At 45.8% G+C, this 12,931-nt stretch overlaps 1 protein-coding gene across 1 annotated transcript; it reads right to left on the reverse strand.

Annotated features, from left to right (window-relative positions):
• Positions 1-6,040: 6,040 nt before the first annotated feature.
• On the reverse strand, positions 6,041-9,423 carry LOC120819831 (protein Tob1). Its single transcript, XM_040177573.2, has 2 exons — positions 9,170-9,423; positions 6,041-8,173 (listed from the first exon to the last, which is right to left on the reverse strand). Exon 2 carries the CDS (start codon positions 7,988-7,990, stop codon positions 6,980-6,982), a length of 1,011 nt encoding a protein of 336 aa, XP_040033507.2. The 5' UTR covers positions 7,991-8,173; positions 9,170-9,423; the 3' UTR covers positions 6,041-6,979.
• Between the last annotated feature and the right edge of the window lie 3,508 nt (positions 9,424-12,931).

Consider the following 12,931-nt stretch of genomic DNA (forward strand, 5'->3'; position numbering starts at 1 on the left):
GTGATTGTCGGACCAACAAAGGAAGAGGTGGAGAGCACATTCTTTAAATTTTCATCTTGTGTGTTTCTCAAGATAGATACTGAGGTTTGATGAACTGGCACTCCTTTCAATGCTTGTGCACATTCAACTGTCAACAGCTGTGACAACGCAGTTAAATGTGTGAAACTATATTACAAAGTTAAAAGGTAAGTAGCAGGGTGGGGGAGTGTTGTACATCCTCGGGGGGCCACAAGTCTAAGAGTACATCAGATGGGTCAATACCGCTGAAAGGTTTGGAGTTAGAGCGGTGGAATTAAAGCTGTATCGACCCGCAGAGCAATGATCTGAGGCTGATGTTACTCCACTCGACAGATTTCCCAGCAGCGCTTGCTCCTGAGGAGTCCTAAAAACGTCACCGATGTGAATCTTTCCATTCAAACTTGACCTTTGGCTGAATATGGTGTAGCACGTCAGAATGCCATTTACTCTCTAGGCTGGTGAAATATTTAAACCGTGGGAAGTGCAGCACCGACTCCATTGCGCCTCACTTTTCTGAGAGGAATATGACGGAGGAGCCGCATACATGTTTTCACGAAAGCCATAAATCAAACATGGCGTTGGGGCGATGGCGCCTCGACATGGATAAACAAGGAGTCCTTTTGTAACTGTTTGTAAGAAAGATTCACATCTGTTCTCGGGGGTTTCTGTCCTTCTGATCACTTCTCATCCCATCGGCCGGTAAAATCATGTGAAAGATCGGCAAAGTGCAGGCGGAGCAACTGTGTGACCACACTTTAGCTGGCCAATTCGCCAGTGGTGAGTCATCTTGTGGTGGTTGGGATCTCCCACTCTACATGCTCACGTCATGTCCAGAAACACACGGCAACAGCACACAATACCGACCTCCATCCTCCCCTTTCATTCTTTACCAAACCCTGCAGGATATGCGCCTTTCGCTTCAGATCGTTGCAACTACTAAAAGTACAGAGAACTTTGTTTGGAGGACACGTTTTTAATTCATCCTGAACGGACCACCGCTGAGCGTGGAAAGTACACGCTTCCCCACACGTATGACAAGAGCTTTGAAAGCCAACAGAGAAACGTTCAATCTGTTTAATCGGCTAGGATTCCTCTCTTGTGTTATAATGCTGCGCTATATACCGCGCTAACACGGGTACCATATCATCCATCAGGCTCACACAATAGCAAGTCTGCACAGAAACAGCAAAGTTGCACAAAACATTTTAACAGGCTGCCTCTCCAACCACCTGCCCTGAGTTGGCATCACTATAGCAATTTGCGAGGGAGAGCCGGCGGCGGCCAAAACAAGTGCAGGCTTATCTCTCTGGTGCAGAAGCAAGAGCAGTCGCACACAAAACATCCACACGCAGGCAGAGATTAGAGAGGAGACAGGGCCTGGGCTTCCTATTATTGGAGCAGAGGTTTATGGCCAGAGAGAGCTGCAGGGAATCACTGAGATTAAATTACACAGACGGGGGAACATTAAATACAGGAGAAACTACCCAGGCTTTGGAGAGAGTGATGGGGGCTCAGGCAAAGTCGGGAATAGAGAGGGGGGATGTATCACACCAAACTCATCTCCATCAGGGCCTCCTCGCTCGGCTGTCCTCAAACACGCCACCAGGAGAAGCTTCCCTGGACAAGTGCAGCCATAGAAACCAGACAAATGGGCCCGATCGCAACAGGACGTCCGTGAATGCTTTAAGGCGTCGATACCATCCAGTGTCCCCGACAAAGTCACTGACCTGAAGGCTCACGGGTTGCTTCAGCCATGTAAAAAAAAAAAGGAAAATTTTTATTATTATAAGTAAAAGAATCAGGGATGAAACAGGAACTTGATTATTGACAAACTTGTTAGCATTACGAGGAAAATAAAAATGATAGCGCTTACTCTTCCAGCTATGAACAGTATATAAGAACAGCCGGCAGTATTTGACATCAGATGGAACCACCTGATAAGGACAATGAATAAAAACGAGATAAGAGCAACTAGAGAATGATCCAAACGTCCGGCTGCAGCACGGAGATCCTTGGAAACCCTGTTCGCACATTTCATTTATTTGCCTTTGGTGGATTGCTGGGCCCTAAATCATGAGCTTCCTGTCTGCTTCAGCAAGCCATTAACTGTATAGAAAAGGTGAAGGAAATGTGTTGTCATGGCTACATGTATTTTCCGTGAAGTCAGTGAAAAACCCTGTATCTCCCTTCTATTTTCTCCCTGAGAAAATATTATTCTTTTTGCATACTTTTTGTAGACCAGGCTTGATGGGGGTAAGGTACCCCAAATAGCTCCAGAGCAGGAACCTTCCTCCTCACAAGGGCATTCATTCCTTCTCAGGCCTTACGTCAGTGTGATGCAGGTGCCGGGGAAGGAATTGTTCCGATGGCGTAATAGCACACATGTCGTCCCTGCTGTGAAGTGTCAGGCACAGGTTGGCTGCTGGGAGGGGGAGCAGGAGAGGCGAGGATTCTCCTGCGATGACGCAGACGCTTTGCAGGGGCTATTTTTAAACCTAATGAAGTGTGCAACACCCTTCGGCACTGCAACTTCAACTGCGCCTTCGAAACCAAAACAAACAGAGGCGGGGAGCCCGACCAGGAGGCGCGAGAGAGCAATGGCAACAATGCATCACGGCTCGTTCTTTTTTTCTCTTCCCTTGAGCTCACAGAGCCACAATGAAATATGGATTACGGCTCCATCCTGCTGAGACATGGTGCTTTTAGGTTGAATGATCGTCTAGCTTGGAATAAGAATAGGGTCGAATGGATGATCCCCAATAAAGTGACTTGGCAGCGGTTGTAAGCAGCGGCTGACTGAAGGTTCTGTCCCGGCCACGCACAGCAGCTTGTATTCATTAAGGTCTCGGCTGTGGGTTTATCAGTGAATAACAGACCGGATGGGGCTTCTTTTTTTTCTTTATATATATTCTATTTATCTTCCCCTCGCTCTGGTCTTCTTCCTTGAATTGAGTTTCATCTGGCTCAAATTTACCGGCCTCACTGCAGAGGCTAAACTTAATAATCGGAGCACGCCACTTCTTAACATTCGCCAAGGCAACAGCTCTGATCACAGGATTCGTACCTCGCGCCACCCATTAACACTCAGCGATAAAATGGGAAAATGGGTCATTTACTTAAATGATTTTAAACCAGATAGCAAGGTTCACCTCTGGACTGCTGATCTCGCATCCTCATCTGCTATCAACTAGCATCCAAAGCCTGCTGGATTACTCCCCAGATCCTCTTTTGGTTTCCTGGCGCTGTGCTGAAATACTTGCATGCATTTGTCTTTACTGGAATGGATCGCTAGCGCTGGTGAAATGCAACGGAGAAGTATCATCGGCCCTTTAGGATGGTTCCCTCCGACTTGCCCTTTTCCCTGTAAACACTGTCATTTGGATGCTGGAATTTATAATTAATATGAGTGCTTTTTTGTGCAAGTGGACAAAGATCTGCCAATTTAGTAATTATTTAGCCAAATTTGTTCTATCGCCGCTTGCTTCAGTAATTGTAAGCAGCTTCCAGTGGCGGCTGGTGGAAAATTAGGTTGGTTAGGGAGGGCAATCCGATTTCAGCGAACATACCAGTATGATTTAATGCAAAACTTGCAACTCAATTTTTTTTGCATATGTATAGATTTAGAAAGAAATTACCAAACACTGCCTAGAATTTGATAAAAGAACATTTTAAATTTGGATTCCCCCTCTGCTACGAAGATTGATAAAGATCAATGAATTTCGCTCATCTCGTCTAAAAAGTAAAAAAGCAAACGGTAGAATTTTGCTTCCTTTCAGATATCTAGTTGTTTACAAATATGGTAGGTCTTTATGCTAAGCTAAGCTAACAGGCGGCATACTATAGCTTCATAATGTGACTCTTGAAAAAAAAAGAGCAAATTTTTGTTTCATTGTTTGATTCCTACGTCCAATGTGTTATGCTCTGTCTTCGCGTCCATAGCTCTTGTTTTCAGCTAAGTAGTTTTATTAACTTTAAACGCACCTTTCAGAACCAAACACAGGTACAACATGCTGAATGCACGACGCTGCTGCTTGCTTTAGAGATACAAAATGATAAAGACCTGTGTGCAACGTGCAAGACTCGTGTCAGGAATGTATCTCTGTGGAGCAAAGGGGGAGGACACGCTCTGCAACAGACAAGATGGAGTCCCAGCAAGGCGACACCCCACGCAGGAGTCTCTCAGCTGGTGTGACACCGGACCATCTGTGGGCCTGTTGATCCCAGAGAACCGAGGTGGTCATGTGGAACTCTGTCTTTCTGTGTGTAAATATGTGTGTGTGTGTGTGTGTGTGTGTGTGTGTGTGTGTGTGTGTGTGTGTGTGTGTGTGTGTGTGTGTGTGTGTGTGTGTGTGTGTGTGTGTGTGCGTGAACGTTTAAATATAGTTTAGCACTCAGGCTGGAGGACTGAGCAAGACTTATTGAAATGTAAAGATTTGGGGTAAGGACTGAAATATGTTATCTGGTCCACTGACCCAGTTTAATACTACACCACTGAATAGCCATAACTAATAATACAACTAATGATCAAATGATAAGAAGTGATAAATTATGATAATACATAATACATACTTAAGTTGATTGGTGAAATTATTCGGTTTGTTTTTTCGATCGCTCTCTCACGAGATATCACTCGGTTTCCTGACTGGCAAATTAGCAGTTCTTATTTCTTAGTGTTTTTGTGGTAAACCAAATTCCCAGTATGAACAGCTATTGTCCATCCATGGTTGCACTGGGAGGAAAATGGTCACTGTGGCTGGTGGCCTCTGACTGCGATGGGTCCAGTCGACGGGACAGCATCCGGCCCGGGATCGGCACATCTTCTCCTTCTGCCATTTCCATTCGCAACGGCCGCTGCATAAAAGGTCCGTTTTGTGGCGCTGCCGCGCTTTTCTCCTGCTGCCGGAGCCCCGGGCGCCAGCGCGCTGATTTTCTGCTCTCATTTTTGTAAGAAGAGCCTTCTTCAGCCTTCAAATGGATTAGATTAGATAGTGTTAGAAAACCAGCAGTTCCCTTTTAGATGTCTGAGTCCCTTCCGAACTTCTCAAATAAAACAAATAAAGGAGCACAAAATAAATACAAATTTGAACATTTAGTTTTTATTTTTAATATCTAGTACCTTTTTCTTTTTCCCAAACCGTGTGAAAACGCATAACCCCTGGTGAAAACCCAATTTACTGAACAAAACAAACTAGATGATGCTAATGATTAGCGGCACTGGTCATTTATTTTTAGCTCCAGACAGAGCGGCAGTTTGCGGTCTTCGTACTAAGCTAGGCTAACAGGCTCCAACTTCATGCTAACTGTACCCTCGTTCTTCTCATGCATTCCTATGTAAGAAAGCAAATCAAATTGTATTTACATTTCACAACTGGACATTTACTTCAGATTTAATAAGCACGGAATAAGCAACAATTCCACTACTACAGAATTGTGACGGTACTTTTACATTTGAACCAAACGCCAGGTGCTATAAAAGGCACTTGAGTCTTGTGGAAACTAAACACTGTCCTTTATGAGCACCTATAACCGGCTTTAGGTGTATTTAGCCGGGTGGGTTTGCTCTGCCGTCACTTTCGTGTACACAGCCAGTCTTTGACAAAGAAGGGAGGAGGAATGGTTTCAACATAAAAACAAAACCACACCCTCCTTGAACCTTTGAGTCGTACATGCAAATGTAATTGTTTTGGGGGAGTTATGCTTTTGCAACTCAATGCGTTGAAGGTTCTTTTCCTCGTACAACACAGTAATAAGACGGCGCACACTGCTGGTGACGTCATGTGGCTACTAAACCGCCCCTCGGCCCTTGAACGGGTCCAAAGTTTACCGTCGATACGCTGTGAGCTTCATGTTTCCACAATGACAGAATGCTGAGTCGCGTCATTTTAACCTCCGGTTGCCCTCATGACACTGGAGCGGTAACTGCTGGCATGTGACCATCAATACCAGCCTCTGATCGGACAGAAGACCAACGCTGCTGGAGATTATAAGCAACAGATACGTATTTAACAAGCAACAACACAGATCATGTTTAACTGGAGTTTATTTTATTTAAAAAGACCAGGGTGCAAATATGAAATTAAAAAAAATAAAGACAAGCATATCATTTTAAGCATTTAATACAAACTTAACAATATAAACTATTTCAGTCCCTCTTGACATGTAAGACACTGACTCAAAATACTTTGTTATACCGTATTTTTTTTTTTATCAAGTATTGCACAATGTAGGTACAAAATTAATATTCATACGATTACATTTTGTCCGTTGTATAGCAAAAATCTGTTCAACCTCTTAACAGAAAATACAATTCATCTTTCCAGAAAAAGCAAATATTCCTACACTTGAATTCCACCTCTAAGGAATACTCTGTACACAATCTTGAGAATTTTTTTTGATGTGTTTTTATTTTTTTTCTTTAACAATTACCTTTTTAAAAAAGAAAAAGCTGCTGCAGCCATCACAGATCACTGGAGTAGTAAAAAGATATAAATGCAACACCATGTCATAGAAACAATATATACTCTGATATCTTACAAACTCTGTACTAAATTAAATTATACAATTAGAAAAAGATAGATACCCCACTTAGTAGTGCCAATTCATAAAACCAGCCTCGTCTTACCACCTGTAAAATACTGTAAGAGGCCAAAACTTGAAGCTTGTATTTTTATATATTTTATGTTGAGTATTTTCCCCAACATGGTAAAAAAACGTTGTGCTTGGTTGGCAGAAAAAGAAAAACAACAACAATGCATGTTGGACTGAAGTAACCACGCTTGGATGGGTTTGTACAAGCCTTTAGTCGAAACAAACTCGAGGGGGAACAGTAGAACACCCTCGGGCACATGCGCTTGACTGATTAGACGCTATATATTCTTGAAAGTCCAGTTTTCCTATCTGTGCGTTTTGTTTTTCCTTCTTTGAGCCACCATCGTTCATAAATAACGTGGTTGCGATGAGCTTAGTTAGCCATGACCGGCTGGAATTGCTGGTTAGAATACTGCATGTTGCTCAGGCTGAAGTTGAGGCCATCCATGAGGGACTTGTCGTTGAGGCTTCCGTAGGCGGCGAACACGTCGAAGGCATTGTTGTACGGCGCGGGGCCGAGGCCCAGGGAGCCCTCCCCGGGGAACGCGCCGCCGGGGCTGGCTTGACCCGGGAGGCTGGGGAACACAAACTCCTTGGCGTTCGGGGAGAGAGCGGAGGCCTTCTGCTGCCCCAGGCCCAGCCCGTACAGCGAGTGCATGGAGGTGGAGATGGCTTTCTGCTTCAGTAGGGTGTTGACATTCAGACCCAAATTACTGGTTGGGGAGGTGCGGACCACCTTGTTGCTACCGCCACCGTTGGGGGTGGTGGCTGTGTTGTTGCTGCCGCCGCGGCCACTGCTCTTCATCTTCGTGGAGCCAAATTTGGTGGCAGCGAAGGTGGCAGTGGTGAAGGTTAAGGGCTGGGTGGAGCGCGGCATGAAGGAGGGGCTCACGGCGGCAGACTGCCCGAAAGGAGGCGAGGGGGAGCTGGACTCTGAGGACGCCCCGACGGGCTCACTGATTGGCATGAAGACCTGGGCCTCGGGGTTAAAGCTGTTTTTGATCTCCCTGTCGAGCTCCGACCCGTTCTCATTGTTATCGTCCACATAGAGCACCTTGACCGGTCCCTTCTCCCCGATCTGGTAGGACACCTCGAACGGGTCGATCCACACGCTAAGGTCCTGAGGGAGATTATGCCGGACGTCCTCGATGTCCAGCCCGCTCTCTTTGGCAGCCTGCTCCACCACAGGATCCACCTTCTCCCCTACGTGGATGCACCTGAACCCCGACCCTTTGTATGGCTTATCCGGATACCAGTGGCCTTCATATTTTCTCTTCAGCTGCCGCTCTAGTTCTTCGCCGAAGATGTTCACACGTCGTCGAGGGAGTTTGTTGTATAAATAGGAAATAATAAAGTTGAGGGCTACTTGAATTTCAAGCTGCATAGCTGCGTCGAGGAGAGGAGATGCTTTTTCCTGTCAGAGTAGCTTTTCCAGAGAGTCACAAAAGACAAAAAAAAAGAAAAAAAAAAAAAAGAACGCAACGGCAGCAGTGATCAAATTGATGAAGGAAAAAACTCAGTGCTTGTTGCCAAGATTAATATCCGTCCAGCAACAGGGTTAAAGAGCCTGAAAGGAAGTAAAGAGGAAAGCAGTAAGTATAAAAAAAAAAACTATTGGCCATCGCCAACACAAATAAGACAGCTAGCATTCCATATAAAACTAAACATTGTGATCAATGACGTTTAATGCGGATCATAAACACCCACACGTCCCCCTGTAAAATATCAACAGCTATAAATAAATGGCAGCCACTGACTCAGGCCGTCAGCAGTGTGTGTGTGTGTGTGTGTGTCCCCAGCGGTCTGCTGTGACACAAATACAAGAGCATGCTTGACCTCTACCGAGGGCGGAGGATCTGACGCCTGGTGTCACAACGATCTCGCTTTTTTTCGATCGCCTCATTGGGCGCACGGACACGTTCGGGCAAAAATAAATAAACCAACAACCCTTCGTTCAAAACATCGCGTCCCATGTTTGATGGTGTCGGGCCCTTCCAGCGTTTTCCACCGTGCACGACGGAGCTAATGCGGCGGGTGGAGCAGCACGTACGAGCTTTTGACGAAGGGGGGGGGGGGGGGGGGGGGGAATCGCAGTTACATAATCAGCATTCAAAGTCCACACACACTGTTGTAAACGTCTTTTCTAGGACGACGGAGGAGGGAGAAGAAAAAAAAGCGTCTCGCTGAATGAGACGGAGACACGTAACGTTACAAAAGCACCGACTCCCCTTCTCCTGCTAGCATTAGCGAATGAATGGAGGGTGTGAACAGATGTGCGGCTCGATCCGACGCCGTTAGGGTTCCAGGCTCGACGGCCCGGTTACCGGTGTCACCTCGCGGGGTCACAGAGAGAACGACGGCAGCGTGCGTCACGGTACCGGCGACGTAGTCACACAACTCGCTACGACGTGGATCCACGGACCGTGTTGATCGGGCGTAAGCTACTTAGCATCCGATTTAGCCAAGACCGAAGGAGTGTTAGGCAATCAACGTCCGATAAATGTAAACCGGTTTACGAATAAACGAATGGTACGCCGACGTCGAGTTAATAAAATGCACTTACATGAAAATTCACAACAGCTTTTTCTTTCAAAAGGGTCTGATCCAGCAGGCGGTTTCCTCGTACAGTTTTTGAAGGAGATAAAAAATGTCGTTGTGCCTTTAAAATGCTCCAGGCGGTGGTTCCGTGGGGTGAAGTAGAATTCGGGTTAGCAGGCTGGTAAGAAAGCTCCCCGCAGCCTGGGAGTTTTTACAACTCTGCCCTTTAAAACGCTCGCTGATTTGGTTTTATAGTAGCGCTCCGCCACGGACGCGGAGGAGGTGGTGATGCGGCTCGCAGAGGTCAACAGCCAGTAACGCGCTGCTATTGGACGAGCGCCGGCTCGTCATCGAAAACCGCTGCGACTGCAGCTGTGATTGGAGGGTTGTGTGCTCGATGCACCGCAGGGTTCTATTTACGGTAGTAGTTCGCCTTTCCTGTGCTCGGGACTATTTTATTCGAGCAGGTTTCTAGCAAATATATATTCCAATAGGCTTATTTGTTGAAAAATACAAGATAAATCTCGCACCATCGTTGTTGAAGGGTAACAGACTGACAGGTCTTCATGTGTCTGTTTTAAATATCCTTACCGTTGTTAGCCAGAGTAAACAGTGAAATGGCACCACATCCGCTCTGCGCTTCCCACTACAGGGTTAAACTGAGTATCTGTGGCGGAGGGACACAGCTGTCACTGGACATGTTCCTGCTTCTCACCAATAACATTATAATGTTCCCTGAGCCGGCTGCAGATGTGTATCTAGAACAGCATTCACTTATTGAGTGTGGTGTTCATTGACGCGGCACAATTTGCACCATTTTTAAACAAAATGGAAAAAATCTCACTATTGCCATTAATGTAAATATGGGCACCACTTCCCCAGTGTGTAGCTGTCATACACATCTCTTAATTATGAGGTCTGTGGACTTTTGAGATGCATCGATACACAAAATGGACTCCGGCAGCTCTCCAGTGTCTTTTTATTTTCTGCAGCCGAACAGTGCAAGGCTCCAGCTCTCCCCTGACAGGCCTAAGGTGTTTGACACCACAGCCTGCCCTTACCTAACATGGGCTCGCACACTGTGTGTTTGCACAATATATACAATACCACATTAATTGTACAGCTGGGAGGGCGAGTGGCAGAACAGGCGAGGACAATGAGGAGGAGAGAAGAAAGGCTGTCCTCTAAAGAAGAGGGGTCGGGGGGCTGAAACAAAAACAGCATTTGCAGCAGATGAGTCTTTATCATTTCAAATGCTTATTATGATTGGTCGCCATGAATAGTAATTAAATTAGATTGTCTGTTGTCCTCGTCGTGTTCTTCACTACATCATAAGACCAAAATATGGACCCTCCGCTCTTTCTTCCCCCGATCTAAAGTAAACATGCTTCAAAGTGCATAATGCATTACGGAAAACATCAGAGTGGCCTTGGACAGCCGGCTTTATCCCCCCATGAGACCATTGGTTTTTAAGAGAACGTATTGAGTACAAAGAGAAGAGGAGCGGAGAGGGAGTTTTTCATAGCGATTCATGTCTCTTTAAATGTGTTTTTTGTATTCACAGCACTACTCATTTCCCCCTGTCTGCAGATCCCCGGGAAAAAAGAGTGAATCCACACAGTTAACAGACATGGCTTTAAACTAAATGATGTGACTGTATTGTGATGAAATACATCATGTTGATGTTGTTATTTCTTTGCAAATTTATGAAAAAGATAATCGCCATTTCATGCTTGAAAATAGCCATCTGCGGCCAAAAGAACGTTAACACAGTCTCATCTTATAACCACTAGTAACCATTGTGTAGCATTACAATCAGGGCACAGCACTGTTGACTGCAAACTGAACTATCAGCAACGACGTGATCGATGTCAGTGGGTGTTTAGATGAACCCCTAAATTTTGATAATCATATTTTTCCTAGTTAGCAGTTGGCTAGTTAGCTAGCTAACTGCAGGTTGTAATTATAGTCTCATTTGTAGACTGATAAACTCTAAAATCATCATGGTCTTGATCACCATATTAGAATGCGTCGTATACGTCTCTGGTCGTGTCGTTCTAAAACTTATGCTGCTTTATGGTCTATTTGCTGTTTTAAAGACGACCTGAAACTAGATATCGAGGCCATAAACTCATGTTTACAGTGGTTAAGGAGACAATGATAAGAATGGTGCACTTCTGAACAACCAGAGAGCCTTTTTGCAACTGCAGGAGTCGCGCCCTGCTGGTCAGTAGAGAGAATGCACTCATAAAGACACCGTTGACTTCACTCGACATTACCGCCTGCTTTAAATGGTGCTGCGTTCGGGCTTTACTGACGTCTTGCCGAACAGATTTTGACCTTTCGCTCAAACATGAGGTGAGGTTACAATTGAACTCAGACGGAGCGATTAATCGCGGTTAATCGCTATGGTCGATGTTTAGCTCAGTACCACAGCCTAGCGCCATGAAGGAAGTGCTAGGAAATGCAGCCGGAGGGCTGGGGGACGCTGCAGGGCACAACCGAGAGTTCTTCCAGCCTCCAGATTGAGTCTCAGCAGGTGTTAGAGATGAGTCCGTTCACCAACAGGGATCTGGTGTGATGGATGACCCGGGCACAAACCTAACACTCTGTGGGGGGGCCTTGGAGATGCGCCGAGGCCACCGGAGCAGGAGTGCTTTCCTTTTTGCCTCACGCCACAGGAAATGTATGACTAAGACCAAATGTTCCAAACATGCTTCAATTTGCACGACATGCCGCATCGCTATTTCCCCCAGCTCTGTAAGAACCACCAGGAGCAAGTCCAGAACCCCTTTGCTCCGTCACCCACTGTGTCTAAGTAAGTGTTAGTTTTGGCTGTGGGCATCGGCGGTGCTTAACAATGACCTATTTGTTATTCTCCACCAGAGTATGGATCCGGTGGCGGAGCCTGCTGTTGTTTTGAGTCCTTCTGGCTGGGAGCTGGAGGTAAACGTGGCTAATAAAGTGATACGTTGCACCGTGACTCATGCACATTTTTAAGTGAAGTCAGTCCACGTGGACATTTTACGCCTTCTCTTCACAAAGCTGTGAAGCTTTTTTCTCTTCGCTTTTGCTTTGTAGCTGCACACAAAGCTTTGTTCAAATCCCGGAGGTGCTCACTGGGTATTAGTTTGATATGCGTTCATATCTCATGCTCAGTACTTGTAGGGGATTAAATGTAAGAGTACAGAGGGAATATGAATATGGGCTCTTTGCTTGCTTACCGAGAAAAGCATAACAAGAAACAGTATTTATGAGGAAAGGAATTGGATTCTTGAACCACTGAACTAAAAAAGCACTACTCATGTGAGCCTGCTGTATAATGAACGCGGTCACACACACGGCATTCATGTCTTTTGGCTATTTGACTAACACCGAGAGAGCTCGGGTAGAGTTATTAGATCCTGTCTTTTCCAGTGGACTTCAAAGCTTCAGCAATGTTAGAAGAGGTGACTTCACTCAACAGTCGAAAAGGCACAATCTTTTGCTCCGAGTGAGACGAGTTCCCCGCCTTTCAAGTTGCTTCAGGGCGACGTCACGCTGCAAAACAGAAGCTCGGTTTAGGCATCAAGACCCCTTTGTGAGATTCGGGAGAACTGTCACGACACCTGACCACACGCGGGCGTCTCCCTCGCCCATCCAGTTGTCTTCGTCAATATTCAACACTGTGCCACTTGTTTTGACGCAGTCCCAATCTGTGCATCCACACCCACAAAGAAAGGCGCACAGAAAGAAATAGCCCGACACGTCTATTGAGCTCAGATCTTTCACAGATCGTCAGTTGGAG

Source organism: Gasterosteus aculeatus, chromosome 5, assembly GCF_964276395.1.
Source record: "Gasterosteus aculeatus chromosome 5, fGasAcu3.hap1.1, whole genome shotgun sequence".
NCBI classification, from domain to species: Eukaryota; Metazoa; Chordata; class Actinopteri; order Perciformes; family Gasterosteidae; genus Gasterosteus; species Gasterosteus aculeatus.

Excerpts from the sequence above, each read along its gene's own strand:
- LOC120819831 (XM_040177573.2), bottom strand. The coding sequence starts at position 7,990 with ATGCAGCTTGAAATTCAAGTAGCCCTCAACTTTATTATTTCCTATTTA.